Here is a 17,295-nt window from a genome sequence, read left to right as displayed (position 1 = left end):
TGTCTTCTTTCTTTCTCCAAGGTTTACAATCACACAAATAGCATTCAATTGAAGTCAGCAGAAAACTAAAATTTGAGGGCAGCTTTTAATATAACTCTTTCCATTTACCCAAGGAAAACCACAGGGCAGGGGTAATGCTCCTGCTTCTAGATGCACTATTTTCAACTTTCAAAGAAAAGTTTTTTACAAGCAAACATATCTATATAATTCTATAAAAAGAAAGAAATTAAACTCTTCGTTTCTTCCTTTTTAAAAAGTTTGGTCTTCAGGCTTTTATTTGACAATCACGTATGGACTGGTATATACCTTTTTAGAAAAGCACTGTGTCCTGAGATCAATCAATCAAAATTGGATTGCCTCCTCCTCAAAAGTGAATTGTTATCTTGCTGAAAAGGTATGTGACAGGGCCTCTGGTTTGGTAAAATACATGAACAAAAAAAGGATTAAGATTTCTTTGCCTGAAAGGAAAACGTCTGGGTGTTATTTTTTATTATTATTATCATAGGAAAGTTTACTGAATTGTCTCCTAGAACAAGAGATTAAATGTCAAGCGATAAAGCAGGTGTGAGGCCCATTATTTAGTGACGTCAGAGCCCTTTCTCTCACCGGAGGCACTGTTTCCACACAGAGAATGAAATCAGCTTGAAAACTATAGAAGGAGTAGCTTTGACAGTGTGAGAAAAGAGGCAAAAAAAAAAGAAAGAAAAAAAAGGCAGCCAAACAGGTGGCTAGGGATTTCTCAGAAAAGTTCTGGAACAAGCAAGAGACTCATGACAATGGGAAATACCAGGGTGTCCAGAGATATCAGTAATCAAGATAAAAGCTAAATTCAGCAGTCAGAAGTCAATCAAGCTGTGAAGCAACAGGCCAGTAAGATGCTCAGCACACAGGGGTCAGAAGGGTCCTGAGCAACCCAGTGATGTCAGCCCAAGGCCAGTGCTACAGCATGAATCCAGGAAGACTCCTGAGGCCTGGCATGACATCACCACAGACCCAACCACTGCTGATTGACCACCAACTTTACTCCTGGGGACCACCAGTCCTCTGGTGCCCAAGGAAGCCATGAAACCTTATGTGGCTTTATTTTTAGAATCTTTTCCCTGGATTCCAAAACAAAACATCATATACTTCTAACGCCAGTGGTAGGAGTTCCAGAGTGGCATTAACCTGGTTTCCCAGATTAAAGAGGCCATGGAGTAAGCCTATCTTCAAAAGGGGAGTCAGATTACTAAACTTTGACTCTAAAATACTCCATGGAAGGGGACTGTGGTCTGTGTTACAGGGCCCTGCATAAACTATGGAAGGGGAGAGCCTTGGCTGCCACCATGTCTATTGAACCTGCTGCCGCTGACCACAGAGAAGTCCTGGGCATTGGAGAAGGACTTACCCTCTTCATTGTGAATCAGTTTGTGCTACGTTGCCCTCACCCAAGCCATTTTAGGAATATGGAAGACATTCAAGTCCCTTGCTTTCAAATGGATTAAGGTTGACCACACAGACCTGTGAAAAAAGATCCTGGGCCACTTTTGAAATTCCAGTCCCATTTCAGCTGCCTTCATAGCACTCTGTCACCCCTGTCACTGGCATTGGGTGATGCAGTAGAAATAGCCCAGGAGTGAAGTTAGAACTTTTAGCCCCAACCTCATTGCTGGGTGGCCTGGGACAGCCACACCACTTCTCTGGGGCCCAGTGAAGGAATTTGGTTGGACTGGAATATGGTCAGGGATCTTTTATTTCTTGAGGAAAGCAGTCTTATTCAGACAATAAAAGGCAAGTGACCTACAAACTAAAAGGGGGGAAGAAAGCCCCTAGACAGAGAAGTTTGGCAAACATAACATTAACTTCTCACAGGTAACTTAGAATTCCCTTTAGTAAAAGGCTTCTGGCTGAGTTGACTAGTAGTTTTAGTTACATGTTTAGTGAATGTGTCCTAGTCAGTTTTACAGGTAGGAATGTGTGTGTGTGTGTGTGTGTGTGTGTGTGTTTGTGTGTGTGGTGTATTTGCTCTGGTAGTAATAAGCTTGGCTGAAGGTACAAAAATGCTTAACTCCAAAGAAGTTCAAAGATTAATTTCCTGGTATCCGTAATATGGTTTTGTGAAGAAAAGCTGGGTGGAAATGAACTTTCATTTAATACCAGGAATGTTTGAAAACTTCTAGTAGGAAAAATTCTATCACTTTTCGTTGAAGCTGAAAGAATTGTTGTTGAGGGGCCAAGACCAGAAATGGAATAGCTTAGCAGCACTGCACACACTGGCCTCCGGTTCAGGGCCCTCTGACAGCTGACCTCGGGAGCGTCTGTAAATCTGCTCCTTATTTCTTGGATGCAGCTTTCTTCCTGGTATAGATTGCTAGTACTTTGGTCAGGGACAAAGGTGATGCACTGGATTTGATGAAATGTTCAAAATAAATTGTGCTCTTTAGGAAAATGTAGCATACAAAGAGGGAACATCTAGTGGAAATAACTAAGGAATCTATTATTAAGAATGTATAGGATTAAATTATTCTTTGATTAAGAACTATAGACATAATTATGCAGGATTTCAACCCAAGCAGTCAAAAGTGCTTTATTTCAGGAACCTTAAGTGTATGATCAAGTTACTAAGAATCCAGCTTGGCTATTTCTGGCAGTAAGTTTCTTCCTTATGAAAGATTCCACATAAAGAACCATTGAAAAGCCCAAAGCTGCCCCACTGAGGCTCCTTACATAGTTAAAGCCCTATTAGAGTGAAAGAATCAAGAGGCTCCTCTGGAAAAAAAATACATAACTCTCTGTTCACTGGGACCCTGCTGGGTACAGATGTATCTGGTTGCTGTAGAGAAACAAAAGCCACAAAGGGTGTGTGACGGTGAGTGGGGGAGTTTGAGAGACACCCAATTTGTATTGTTCCTGCTGAAAAGACTGTGATCTGAGACCAGTTCTGGCAGCCCCCAGCTGAGAAGGGTCTCCTTGTGGCCTTCATTCCTGCCAGGCCCTGGAAGGGGTGGGGAATGCTTAATGAGAATTAGATGCTTAATTGGGGCCTGGAAAAGGGAAAGAAAAAGCCAAACATGAAGAATGTGATCAGAAGCCAGCTCAGTGAAGCCTAACGGGAAAAACACCTGGGAAGGCTTCCATGGTTGTGATCATGTACAGAGGGGCTGGACCTTTGTTTTAGATTTCTGGGGGAGCAGTACAACCAGCAAGGAAGGGTGGAGGAGGAGAAGGGTCAGGCCCAAGGTAGTCAGGTTGAAGATGCTAAACTGAGTCCTCCACATGTTTTATACACAGGAGATATATTTCTACCTAGCCAAATGCTTGGCATGAGTTCTACCTACCCAGAACACTTGAAACTGACTCAGTCATTCGGCTTCAGCTTACATGTCATCTCCTTGTCCTCCAAAATTTTTCTTCACCCCCTTCAGAAAAAGTGAATCACTCTCTCCTTTGTGCTTCCATAATTCCTGGTTTATGCCACAGCCCTTGTCACTTGGCTTGTGTGTATTTAGCGCATGTTCTCTCTCTCTTTCTCATGCTCTGTCTCTTACACACACACACACACACACACACACACACTAACTTGTGAACCCCTTGAAGGCAGCATTTGCTTCATTCATTTTGTACCCAATCACATGAAATACCGGTGGATATTTTGAGGGGCTTTTCTTCTTAAATATTGAGTTTCTGTAGAGTGGTTATTCTGACAATAGCTAATGATGAATTTCCAAATCATTCTCAGAGTGACTACATTGAGGCACAATATCTGGTTAAACATAAAAGAAGAATTTATATATATTTGGATTTATGTCCACCCCTAGCTACGCCCATCGTCTTTCATCTTTTACTAAGGACAGCTTCTGATTTTGATTAGGATAAAATATTCTCAATTAACACATGAAGAGGTGTGTTGCCATGGAAAGGGTGTTTCAAAGAAACATGAGAATTTTCTACCAGTATGACCCTGTCAGTTTAATTATCCATTATTTTTCTTTGGAGAGGAAGCCATGGACATGTGTGTATAGTGTTTTTCAAAGTGATGAAGAGAGGTAGAGGGTCAAGTAGCAACTTTAGCATTGGGTTGTTTGTTTTTTTTTGGGGGGGGGGGAATAGGCTAGGTGAGGGACAGATGGTTTACAAATATACCTTTGTCCCAAAGCATAAACTAAATGTAAATCAACTCTATCAGTCTGCTTGGGCTGTCATAACAAAACACATTAGAGCGGGTGGTTTAAACAATGGAAATGTATTGTCTTACAGTTCCAGAAGCTGGGAAGTCCAAGATGAAGGGGCTGGCCAGTTTCTGTTGGGGGCGCTCCTCCTTGCCTGTAGATGGCCTCCCTCCCTGTATCCGCACATGGCAGAAGGAGAGAAATCTCTCTACTACTCTTATAAGGCTACAGACCTATCAGATCAGAGCCTCACCATTATGACCTCATTTAACCTTAATCACCTCTATAAAAACCCTATCATTTATGTGACGTAAATGCAATTACATGAGGGGTTGGGGGCTCCAACATATGAATGTGGGGGGACACAAACATTCAGTCTATAACATGAAGTCTGATCAGAATGATTGTTGATCGCTATTCCTGAAACCAGCTGCTGGCAAAGGCCAGGTGTGTGTAGGGTCCATAGGGAATACCCAGTTACACAAATCAAAGGAGTCTAGGCACCTGGTCTTGTGTTTCAGATGGTAGTTGAAGTCGGGTTCCAAACCTCACCCTCCTTCAAACACAACAATATGAAAGTAGATAAGTAAAACAACCAAACGAAGAACATCAACAAAAAACAGTAATCAGACAAAAGAACAGGCTCATACCAGCAAAAGGAAAGACACATTTCCAGAAATGCAAGAAGGCAGGAGCTAGGGTATTGCTCCAACTCACCCCTAACTCCACCAGGCTCAGAAATAATCCTGAGAAAGATCTTACTAGCTACCATTACCTCCCTAACTGAGAGAGGAGCAGCCAGGGGGATTTTCACAGGCACATGAAGTTAGGCATGAACACCTTTTATTCCACCTTTCCCCAAAGAGGCAGGAAAAGTTTCTGTAATTCTCCATTTTACTATCTCCTGCTGAGAGGAAAATGGGAGAGGGAAAGCAGGCCAGTAACAAATGTCGAGAACTAATTACCTCTAGCAAAAAAAAAAAAAAAAAAAAAAAAAACACAAAAAAACCTCACACAAGTATTTCACCAAATAGAAAACAAAAGAGAAAATAAATAAGACAAGGTCTTTGGAGTGAGCAAGAAGCAGGCAAGGAGGGGCTCAAAAGGCTCAGGTGGAGCCCCCTTCAAGAAGGAGCCCTGGGAGATTAAAAATGGCAGCACGGACACGCTCCCAGGAACAAACTGGAATTACAACTAAAATACAGAACAACTGCCTGAATAATCAACAGAAGACTCGCTGGAGAGAACCCTAATAACTGAGGACCGAAAGTGGAGACCACATAGAAACTGGAACAACATACTTAATTTTGTTTTGAAATACAAGGAAAAGAATACCTAGGCAGTGCCCTCTGTCTCCTGCTTCAACAGTGTTTGGACGGAACAGACCCAGGGACACCCCTTCTTGCAGCCTCCGGACACTCTCCTGCATCTTATCCAGTCACCACCTTCAGACCCATCTCTGTGACCAGCCAACACACCTTTTGTTTGTTCGTTTGTTTCCTACCTTAACTCCTTATTGCCGAACAACCATGAGCTCCCAAATTCATCAGAATTATTCCACCGAGGTGGAGGCTGCGGTCAACCGCCTGGACAAGCTGCATCTGCGGGCCCCCTACACCTACCTCTCTCTGGGCTTCTATTTCCACTGCAACGATGTGACTCTGGAGGGCGAGGGCCACTTGTTCTGCGAGTTGGCGGAGAAGAAGCAGGAAGACTCTGAGCGTCTCTTAAAGCTGCAAAACAAGTGAGGTGGCCGCATTCTCTTCCAGGCGGTGGCCGCATTCTCTTCCAGGACACGCTGGAAGCCTCCCCCAGATGAGTGGGGTGACACTCAGGATGCCATGGAAGCCGCCCTGGCCATGGAGAGGAACCTGACCCAGTCCCTTTTGGAGCTGCAGGCTCTGGGTTCTACCCGTGCAGACCCTCAGCTCTGTGACTTCCTGAGAACCACTTCCTGGGTGAGGAGGTGAAACTCATCAAGAAGATGGGCGACACCTGACTCAACAAGAAGATGGGCTACACCTGACTCACCTCTGCAGGCTGGGCTGGGAGAGTATTTCTTCAAAAGGCTCACCCTCAAGCAGGACTAGGAGCCTTTGGAGCCCAGAGGCCTTTGAGAGGCCCCTCTAAATCCCCCTGGTGTCTGGCTTTTACCTGAGCCTCTCCCTGAAACTACTAGCCATTATTTTAACCACCTGAAGCCCTCTCCCATGCATTGGACCAAATGAAACAATACAGCTTTTCACAGAAAAATAAAAGAATACCTAAATGAGAAGGGGAAAGTTCATGAGAAGTGGAAAGGGCTTACAGGGTTAAGGCTAAAAAAGAAGGAAAGGAGGAGGAGGAGAAGGAGCCCTGTTCCCTCCCTGTAGAATCTATTTAGGATCTGCAGAGGGTTTATTATCATCTTCTGTTTGGGGAGGCTGAGAGAGAAACAGAAAAGAGAATAGAAAGCCTCCCTGGCTGACTCTAGCCCTTGCAACAAAAGTTTTAAGTCTCATGATGAATTGAAAAAACTATCCAAATGCAAAGAACAGCCTCCCACTGTGAAAGGCAACAGTGCAGACAAATTGGTGTGAAACTGGGCTGGGCATGGGACACATGGTGAGAAACTCAGCACAACTAATGTAGTAAGTGTTTTGGCCGCTTACTCCTCCCAGAGAGAACTCTCAAAAGAAAACGCTTCTAGAGAACTCCTAGAGGACCAACAGATCACACCTCCTGTAAGGAGCCTGCTAATGTGTGCCATACACCTCACTCTGCAAGCACATGGAAGCCATAACTGAGGGAGACAGAGAGACAGAGAGAGACAGAGACAGAGACAGAGAGAGAAGAAAGTAAGCGTGCAAGCCAGCAAAGGACAGGTGGGAGGTTTATTATGAAAGAAAGCATTACCTGAGAAAAATCTTTAGCCTGGCTAGTGTGGGTCAGTGGTTGAGTATAGATCCATGAAGACAAGAGATCACTGGTTAGATTATTGGTCAGGGCACATGCCTGGGTTCTGGGCTCGATCCCCGGTAAGGGGTGTGCAGGAGGCAACCGATCAAAGATTCACTCTCATCATTGATGTTTATATCTCTCACTCCCCTTCCATTCCTCTCTGAAATAAAAATGATATAAAAGAGTATACAAATATTTAAATTCTCTAGGATTACTATATTAAACTTCTAAAGAATATTAAAGAGTTTAAAGATAAGGAACTGGAATGTAAGAACCCAGGAAATAAATTTTTAATCCATAGATAAATAAATTAAGAACAGCAAAGACTAAATTACTGAAAAAGGTTAAAAAAAGGCTTGAGATTATCACAGTGAAAAAGAACACAGAAACTCTAGAACAATTACAGAAAAATATTGTATATAGAAGAGAAAACAAATAAACTATCCTTTGTGGGGAAAATTGGTGTCCCTGAAATTTAAAAGTCCCTGAAATTTACAAGTCCACATATAAGAGGGAAATTCCCTAAGATGAAGGGACAACTGAATTGTTTCAAAAACCAATAGCTAAGTCTCACTCTGAAAAGATGTCAAATAGAAATAAGTTAATAAATTTGAATAAAAAAAAGAATTTTATAGCTATCTTGGCATTTAGGTGTCACTTTAAAAAATATCTAAAACTTTTAGAAGACAGCACAGTTAATTTTATTTAGTGTGTCTTAAAGAAAATCAAGACAGATGACAATTTAGGGGAAAATATTTGCAACATATTGGACACAGAGAGAGTTAATGTCCTTAATTTATGAAGAGAATATAAAAGTCAATAAGGAAAAAAAAAAAATCAACAACCAAATAAGGAAATTGGAAAAACACCAAAACAATTGGCAAAAAAAGGGAGGAACAGAAAGAGGAAGTGAGGGGCAGAGGAGGAATGGAAAGAGGAAGAACAGGAGAAGAAAGGGAGAATCTGGACGACTATATGCCAAGAAGTAACTGAAAATGAAAATGCCTTTGAAATGCAGGACAGTGAGTTAAAAGCATGTGGCTTAATGTAAGTGGTATGGTTAATGAATTTAAGCATTAGCTTTTGATAAAAAATCCACTCTTGGACCCTTTTAATTGAAACCTCCCATTTCCAACCAAAAACTTAAAGACTAAAAGAAATTTGGGGTTTTTTTATGGAAGACTTTGGACCAACTTACCTTTAGCAAATTGCAATGAACAAGGCTTGTTCCAAAGCCAGAAAGAGATAAATATGTAGCATTTTATTTTTGACTAGAGGCCCGGTGCACAAAAATTCATGCACTGGGAGAGGGGGGGTTCCCCTCAGTCCAGCCTGCCCCTCTCACAGTCCAGGAGCTCTCAGGGGATATCCTACTAACTGCTTAGGCCCGCTCCCCATGGGAGGCGACCAGACGATCAGGGGAAGGAACTGCCCCCATCACCCCACTGCTGCTGCCACTGCTGGCTGTCGCAGCTGCCGGCCCTCAGTCCTTGCAGCCACTAAGGTATTTTTATCAACACGGACTCCAGTCCCTTCACCACAAAAAAATGATAACTTTCTTTAGGCATTTTCAAGATGTCTCTTTCACATGATATGACATTTCTTTCTTTTTTTTAATCCTCACCTGAGGATATTTTTCCATTGATTTTTAGAGAGCGTGGAAGAGAGAGGGAAAGAAAGAAACATCAATGTGAGAGGGATACATTGATTGGTTGCCTCCTGCATGAATCTTGACCTGGTCCCCGGCCAGGGAGGAGCCTGCAACCTAGGTATGTGCCCTTGACCAGAATCGAACCCGGACCCTGCAGTCGGCAGGCTAAGGCTCTATCCACTGAGCCAAACCGGCTAGGGAAGGATATGACATTTCTTAGCCCCTCCAGCAGCAGACCTCCATTTTTTTCCTCCAGGAGTGAGGTGGAAAAACCCTGGATCACCTTCTTGGATTCTTATTACCCTAACGAGTGGCTTTCCACAAGCTTAGTCAATGAGTGGTCAGAAAAGGTGTTTCCTGTGCAGCTCACACACAGAGGGGGGACTTCTGGATGGCCGTGGCTCTCTCTAGGCCTAGCAGCCACAGTGGCTGCCAGGCTGTTTCTCTCCTCGCAGCCACCAGGGCTGCCAGGCCCTCTCTCAGAGAGAGAGAGGGCCTGGCAGCCACGGCGTCTTTGTCAGGAAGGACGTCCGGAAGGTCCTCCGAAGACATTCGGTCTAATTAGCATACTACCCTTTTATTAGTATACTTATTTTAAATGACAACAGTGCTTTCTCCTCTGAGATTTAATCCAACTAAGCCAGACCTCTACTTCATTCAGTTCTTTTTATTGAGCTTCATACATAGCACGGACTCAACATATCTATGCTGGCTTTATAATGAATGAATGAATGAATGAATGAATGATACCAGAGAGGAAAGAAATGTAATAAATTATTGAATGATATAACAAGGTGATTCAGCTAAGTTTGTGTGTGTAAGGGTCAGTGATGAAAAAATATCAGAAGTAGTTATTAAACTTGTTTCTCTCAGCCAATAAATATTAATCAAGAGTCATTATAGTCAGTTATTATCACTTTTTATCCTCAAATGTTATGAGAGATATATCATTACCTCCATCCATAAGTGAAAAAACTGAGACTCTGGATGGGAGCAGGACTTACCCACAATCACACAAACAGAAATCCAGAGCTTGGATTTGGAACCAGCTCTAGAGAGTTACAATCCATCCTTTGACACCAGTAGTGACACTTCTGAGGAAGGTGGCCAGAAATGGGCAGTCCTGAGGGTTAGACTCTAGCCTGCTCAATAGGAAACAAGATTACAAAACCAAAACACAGGCATATTCAATGGAGAAAAGAAATGGATAGTGGCTAGACTTGTGGCATTTGTTGTAAGGAGCGTGGGTGGTAAAGTTTGTTAAAGGCTGCCTGATTTATTTTGCCTCCATTCATGTTAGATGAATTTTCCCATGAGTAGGTATCCACCCTCTGCACACTTACATCTATTTATACATAAGGCTAATATGCTAAGTGTCTGACCGTCTGGGTAATAATGTCACATAGCAACGCCAGGCTTCCGCTCCCTAACGACTAACCTCCTTGCAGTTTCTTCAGCCCAGGAACACAACTTGCTTTATAACCAGGTGGAAACATTTCACACTATAACCAAATGTCTGTGAAGCGTTTTCATGTGCTTCATCTCATTTGATCCTCACAGAAGTCACAGAGTAGGTAGATAGGAGACTTGGTGGAATCCTATTTTCTTTTCATTATCCAGAAAATGGAGATTTAGAAAGCTTAGAATCTTGACCTGACTAAAAAGAAGTAAGAAATGGTGGACATTGAAAATGACTTCAGGTTTTTTCACTGCGCAGAATATAGTCAAACACTGCTGCAGTTAAATATTTCACCCTTTGTTCTCCCTGTGTGATCTACAATAATAATCTGCTTCGTGTTGATATTTACTGCTGTGTTGCTGACAATTACCTGAAAGAGAAGTTGGGGTGCTTCACTGGGCTGGAAAAAAGTTTAGCTAAATCAGAAAGCAGGTCTAATTAAGCAAGTTTATTCTATATCTATAAAAGGCTAAGTTGACTCGTGCATACACGATACATAATTGCACACATGTGTTTTGATCTGTCATTGTCGATCGTGAATTTGGTTGACACTTCTATTATAGAGAAAGGGTGAATAGCGATATTGAAATATTTCTTCTAATTAATTTCCTTTAAATGTGCATGAATTTGTGCACCAGGCCACTAGTATTATCATAAAACCCCTGGCTATGAAACCTGTATGCCACTGAAGCAGCTATATAAATAAGTAAGCCCATGCCACTACCAAGGATTGGAATTTTCTTTGTGAGATTAAATATATTTAGTTCCTGGCTACTGTAACCACATCAATGAGAAGAGTGACTTTTAAGATAATTTGAAGTGGTGTTGGTGACTTGACTCTAAAGAGCAGATTGTGGGGAAATACCATTACAACACAGTGTACTACTACAACCCAACTTCTTTTCAAGTCCTGTATTTCCATTAACAGTCTGTTCTTCCTTAGATTCTACACCTAGAAAGTGAACTTAGTCTAAGAGGTCTAATTGAGCTCATCTCCTCTAACTATCAGTAGCTTCAAAATAACATTAATCAATGTTTATGCATGTGAAATAATAGCCTCCTTCCAATTGAGCTTATAATTTAAATGATTGTTGCAAATGCCATAAACTCTTAACTCCAGTTATCTTCCATTTCAGTACCATTATGAAGTCAGCAGAGTTTAGCTTGTTAAGAAACTTCTCACCTGTATACATTAATTTGGTATTTCTCAAAGTTTCATACATGCACCATCTATAATTCTAAAGACAATTTTTGATTATGTAGAAATTAACATTTATTATAATGTGTTATAAATTAGGCACAAATCAAGTTCATGATTTATAACTATAATTGCTATGGGTCAAAATTAAGAAGCAATATTAAGATTGAATCCATTAAAAATGTATTAAATGCTTTAGCTATTGCCCAAGAATGCTGTATAACAAACCATCTTCAATCTCTGGGACTTAGAACAATCATCTATACTTTTGTTCATGCATGTGAGGATCAACCACATCATCTGAGCCAGAAAGGAGTTCAGGCTGTGAGCTGAGTTCATGTATTATAGTCCTTAGATCTGCTGCTCCTGCAAGCTCATTCTTCTTGGGGTAAAAGGCCTCAACTCTACAAATTCATTTTAAGGTTCTGCTTGGCTCACTTCTGCTAATATCCCATTGGCCAAAGCAAATTCCATGGCCAACCCAATGCCAAGGGACAGTGACTCCCATAGGGATAGAAGATAGGAAGAGAACATTTCTGAAAAATAACCTAATTTAACATTAATAGTAAAGTTGTAACACAGATATGACAAAACTTTTGAAAATGGTTCAAGAGTGCTTGCTTTAAGTCAACACCACTTTAATTTATTAATGTTGAATCCAGATCCAGATAGGCCCTACTGTCTATAGCTGTCATGACACCTACAAAACTCACATTCTGAGAAATAATTGTAATTCCATTTGTTGTATGGAATGTATTGCCAACACAAATCTCAAACGAAAAACTTGAAGGTCCCTCTAACATCTCTCTGTGTTTATATATTTACAAATCTGGTTAATTGCATTCTATATGCATCTCAGTATCTTTTCTTTGTGCTGAGACCTGCTTCATTTATTCCTTTTATGTAATGCAACTGACCTACAAAGGATTAACATAATCAAGGCTTTGAGGAAGACAGTGCAGTTGGTGAATTAAAATTAAAATGGTACTGAATGTCCCAGACTCCTTCTATTTCAGTATCTTTTATCTCCTGCTAGGAGCCCTATAATACACCTCTTGTTTATTTCAAGCAGCAGTAATCAAAATGGGGGAAGGGACAGGCAAACTGGAATAAATAGGCTGTAGAGGCAATTTTTGTTTTGATCAGATTCTGTTGTCTATGGGAAATAGAATCATTTCTCTGAGACACTCAGTTGCATTGCTCAGCAGGAGAGAAACTGTTAGGGTAATACCAGTTCCACACATGCCAGAGTAACAAATGTCTGTCATTCCTCTTTTTCTTTCCCAGAGAGTTAGACAAGGAGTTAGACCATTTTATAGTCATTTTAATAATGAAAAAGCCAACGCTTTTAAATACTATGAGATTTGGTAAAAGTCATTCAAAAATTTAAGTGGCCAACCAGGGTATCCTCTTTTGTGACATATCTGTTTTTGTGTCTTATTTTTTTTCTGTTGTTTCCTGTGTTTTCTATGTTATTTCATTTATTGATTTTTTAATGATTAGTTCAGAGTCCTTTGTAAATGACCTATATTGTATATATATTCTTCCACTGGCTTATTTTGCATTCTCTTAATGGTGTGTTTTGATAAACTAATGATGCTGATTAACATTTTCCAGATTGCCAGTCTTTCCCTAATGGTTAGTGCTTTGTTTTTCCTGTGTCAGAAATGTTTGCCTAATGATGTGAAGACTTTTTTCTATGTTACCTTTCATAGTTAGTTTTATAATCTATCCAGAATTTATTTTTTAGTATGGTGAAAACTATTTCTTCAGGGTAGGTCTGCTGAGAACCAATTTCACGTTTTTCCCCTGAAAGTGTTTTTACTTTAAATTACAATTTGAAAGTTTTTATTAGGTACAAAATTTTATATTGGAGATTTTTTTTCTTTTAGCATTGTCAAGATGTCATTGCATTGTCTCTGGTTTCCATTATTTCTGTTGAGAAGTCATCTATGTCCTATTGTTACTATTTATAAATTAACTAGAGGCCTGGTGCACGAAATTTGTGCCCGGAGGGTGGGGTGGGGAGGGGTATGTGTGTCTGTCAGCCCAGCCTGAACCCTCCCCAATCTAGGATCCTTCTCACAACCTCTCACAATCCATGACTGCTGGCTCGCAACCGCTCGCCTGCCTGCCTGATTGCCCCTAACCGCTTCTGCCTGCCAGCCTAATCACCCCCTAACCACTCCCCTGCTAACCTGATTGACGCTTAACTGCTCCCCTGCTGGCCTGATTGCCCCTAACTGCCCTCCCTTGCCAGCCTGGTCACCCCTAACTGCCCTCCCCTGCTGGCCATCTTGTGGTGGCCATGTTGTGTCCACATGGGGGCGGCCATCTTTGACCACATGGGGGCAGCCATCTTGTGTGTTGGAGTGATGGTCAATTTGCATATTACCTCTTTATTATATAGGATGGATTTTTATTTACAAAATAATTTTATATTTTTTTAAATTTTGACTTTCAGCAATTTTACATAAATTGGCCTAAGTGAGGTTTGCTTTGTATTAATTCTGCTTATGGATCATAACACTTTTGAAACAGTGATTTGACATCTTCCAGTAATTCAGGGGGAATTATCAGCCTTAATTTTTCAACTACACTTTGCTCTTTATTTTTCTTTTAAACTAGCTTTCAGTTTACTAATGCTTTCTTTAACCTATGTTTAATTGCTGCCAAATCTACCTATTAAATTTTTAACTTCAATTATTGTATATTTTTTAGTTTTAGAATTTACAGCCGATTTTTTTAATAGTCTCCAGTAATCTGACCAACTTCTTTGCCATGAAACTGTTCCCATTTGGCATTTAATTCTTAAGTAAATTAATCATTATTTTAAAGTTGTGTCTATAGCTGGATCTCTACTATGTCTATCTGCTGTCTTATTCTCTTGGTTTTCAGTGATTCATTCTTATTCTTTTAGAATGCCATGTAATTTTTTAAATGCTGGACACTGTGTAAAACATTGTAGTGATAACTTGAGACCCTGAGTGGTTTAATCTTTTCCTAAATAGGGTTTATTTTTCTTCTGAAAAGCAGGTGAGACAGCAGAGAATATCATAAACTTAGGAATTGAATTGATTAAAAATTGGACTTCAGTTTTGGGGTTTGGGTTTTTTTTGCGGGGTGGAGGTTGGGGTTTTTTGTTTTTGTTTTGAAGTTGTTCAGAGACCTTCATTCTGATCCTCATTATTCACTAAGCAACCTACAGAAGACATTTTCTTTATCTCTGCCCCAAGCAGCAGCAGCTGCATCCAGGCCTGAAATGAAAGGTACAAATAGTGGAAGGCCTTGTAGAGAAAAGCTAACAAGTGAGATCTGTGCTTATCCTGGTTAGGTGAAGGTAGAATAGGGAAAGTGCCTAAGTATAATATTTCAAAGACTCTGTTCTTCTAAGCTGAGGCCAGCAAGAGAGGAGCTAGCTAATGGACACAAAACTGTCCAGCACAGCAACCTGATGGACTTCACTTTTTTTAAAGAGCTGGTCTATTTCAAGTTCATCCATGTCCCCAGAGCTCACCCATCAGGAGACCCCACAGAAAACTGGAGGTACTTATCAGAGCACCTTTTCCTTGGTGGGCTCTGACCTCCAAGTTCTGTCTCTCCCTCCTATTTTTACCCCTCCAAACCTCTTAAGATTTCTAGAGGCTCTATTCAACTTGGCACATGTAGAATGTCAGACTCACTATGTTGCACCTCCTGAACTTTGTGATGCATTGATGGCTCTTGGGTGCCTTAAAATAAGGTCTTATATAATATTTCCCTTGTTTCTAGCTGTTCTTGGTACAAGGGTTAGGCTACATCATAGTATTCTACCTTAGGCAGAAATTCCTTCCTTAATGTGATTTTAATTTGCATTTCCTTCCTTATTATCAAAGTGAATCATCTTTTCACATGACTACATGCCATTTAAAAAAAATGAACTGTTGTAAATTTTTTTCTATCGTATTCTTTATCTTTTTCATGTCTATTTTAGAGTCCTTTATGTATTAAAGATGTCTATGATAAAGGGTATAAATATATTCAATTTATAACTTTTCTTTTTTAAACATTGCTTATGGTATTTTTTCCACCCACAATTTATTATATTTATATAAAGTAAAATAGTTCCATTTTTTGATTATTACTTCTGTGCTTTCAAACATAATTAGCAAAGATTTTCTCTTCCCAGGCTTGGGGAAATCCACCAATATTTTTTTTTCTGTGATTATGTCTGTAAAGAATGTGTTGATAAAAAATTGAAAAATGGTCCACTTTCTAGAATTGGCAGAGTGAGAAAGGATATGATATAGTGTTAAGTCCAGTTGGAAGTCGTAAGTTTTGTTTTCTCTTCCTCAGCCCCAGGAACTAATGAAAAGAACTCATGGACACAGTTACTTTCATGTTGTCCTTGAAGGGCTTGGGAGCCTATGAGTCTTTTCATTTCTTCCTGTGTTATCCTCCTTCTGACTTCTCTAAGATCATCAGGGTTACTTCTATATTGATGTCTCCAAAATACATGCATGTCTAATTCATCATTCTCTTCCTCATCACTGGATGCAAAAGCTTGTTTGGCATCTCCACGTAAACGACCCAGCACTTCAGACTTCAAATCTAAAATGGCTTTCTTTACCTTCCTCAAATTTGCTTCTTTTATATGTCTTCCAATACTACATCCATCCACCCAGACTCAGAGATTGGTCACCTTTGAGTCATACTTCTCTATTTAGTAAATCATTACAAAAGTGCAAGTTCCATCTTTGAAGGTATTTTCCTCTGAAGAAATTATAAACTGTATCTTTTCCAACCTTGCTTCATTCTCACCCACAGGCACACCAAGTTTAATGTACTGCAGGCTCAACAAGCACTCATGTAATAAACATGAATTTAATCTTCTGTTTAAAAAATTACAGAAATAATTAAAACTCTGAAAGTATGGATTTTCAAGCACACTGCACGTGTATTTGTATTTTTCAAATACTCTGGCTCTTCAAGCTGTGAAAACATAATAGATACTTAACTAAAGAAATAAGAGGATATTGACTATCTGGGAAATTTCTCACAATTAAAAAAAAATCCCTTATTGCTACATTTAAGCACATGATATAGCTCAGTCACAGTGAGTAGATGACAAGCCTTAGAAGATGTCCAAATAGAGAACAATCACAATGGAAATTAAAGACTGGACTCTTGGCGATCCAAAGTGGCAGCCTCCGAGCAGACTCCTAGGGCAGCAACTAAGCCATTCATTTGTGTTTAAACAAGAAACTCATTGCCAGGGGAATGAATCTTTCTTTGTTGAGGCAAGCCTAAGGCAAAGTAGGTTTTCTTTTCTCTCTTCAAAGGTTAAGCTATATAAACACACCAATATACAAATTTTCCTAAATTTAAATTGCAGGTTGTTCTGATTAAACCAAGTCCCCTGCTTTCATGCCACCAGATTTCTAATTTTAAAAGTTGTGTATGTATGTATAGATGTAATTATCTCACAAATTGGAGGATTTACAGGATGGCAGCTCTACAGTATTCCAACAGCTCAAACTACTATTTTCTTATTTAACTTTTTCTACAAAAGAAGGTGAGTCCCAGGAACATTTTTGAATTTGAGAGGGCAGTGGAGGGTGACAGAACAATTGGCAGTCAGACACCTCTAATTCCCTGTTAATCAAGGGACTGTCTTCTTTCACTCTTTCCCTCAAGGTGAGGACACGCTAAGAGTTCCTGTAAAAAGCGAAGGCTCCTGTGACACAGAAAACTCCGCAAGTCCTGATGGTAAGGTCCTAAGCACTCCAAGCTTAGGCAGTCTACAAATGTGGCATATTTTCTGTGTGTACGCTAGGATTAAGGGAGCTCGCTATTCTATGAATTAACATATTCCGTTAGAACAAAGTCAAGTTCAAAAACCACTTTCTACTAGGAACTA

At 40.2% G+C, this 17,295-nt stretch overlaps 1 protein-coding gene across 5 annotated transcripts in view; it reads left to right on the top strand.

Annotated features, from left to right (window-relative positions):
- The window catches only part of MACROD2 (mono-ADP ribosylhydrolase 2), a gene marked incomplete at its 3' end in the record, with an annotated part of 1,993,251 nt that overhangs the window by 1,966,481 nt on the left and 9,475 nt on the right, over positions 1–17,295 (top strand). For 2 of the 5 annotated variants that reach the window (XM_079784766.1, XM_079784764.1), the window contains one exon: positions 17,073–17,144. The exons of the other annotated variants lie outside the window; for them this stretch is intronic. In XM_079784766.1, coding sequence (XP_079640892.1) covers positions 17,073–17,144 — 72 coding nt within the window. The remainder of the gene's footprint in view (positions 1–17,072; positions 17,145–17,295) is intronic. 5 annotated transcript variants of the gene reach the window in all.

Source organism: Cnephaeus nilssonii (genome assembly GCF_951640355.1).
Source record: "Cnephaeus nilssonii genome assembly, chromosome: 11".
Classification (NCBI taxonomy): domain Eukaryota; kingdom Metazoa; phylum Chordata; class Mammalia; order Chiroptera; family Vespertilionidae; genus Cnephaeus; species Cnephaeus nilssonii.
This window is presented reverse-complemented; position numbering and strand designations above follow the sequence as displayed.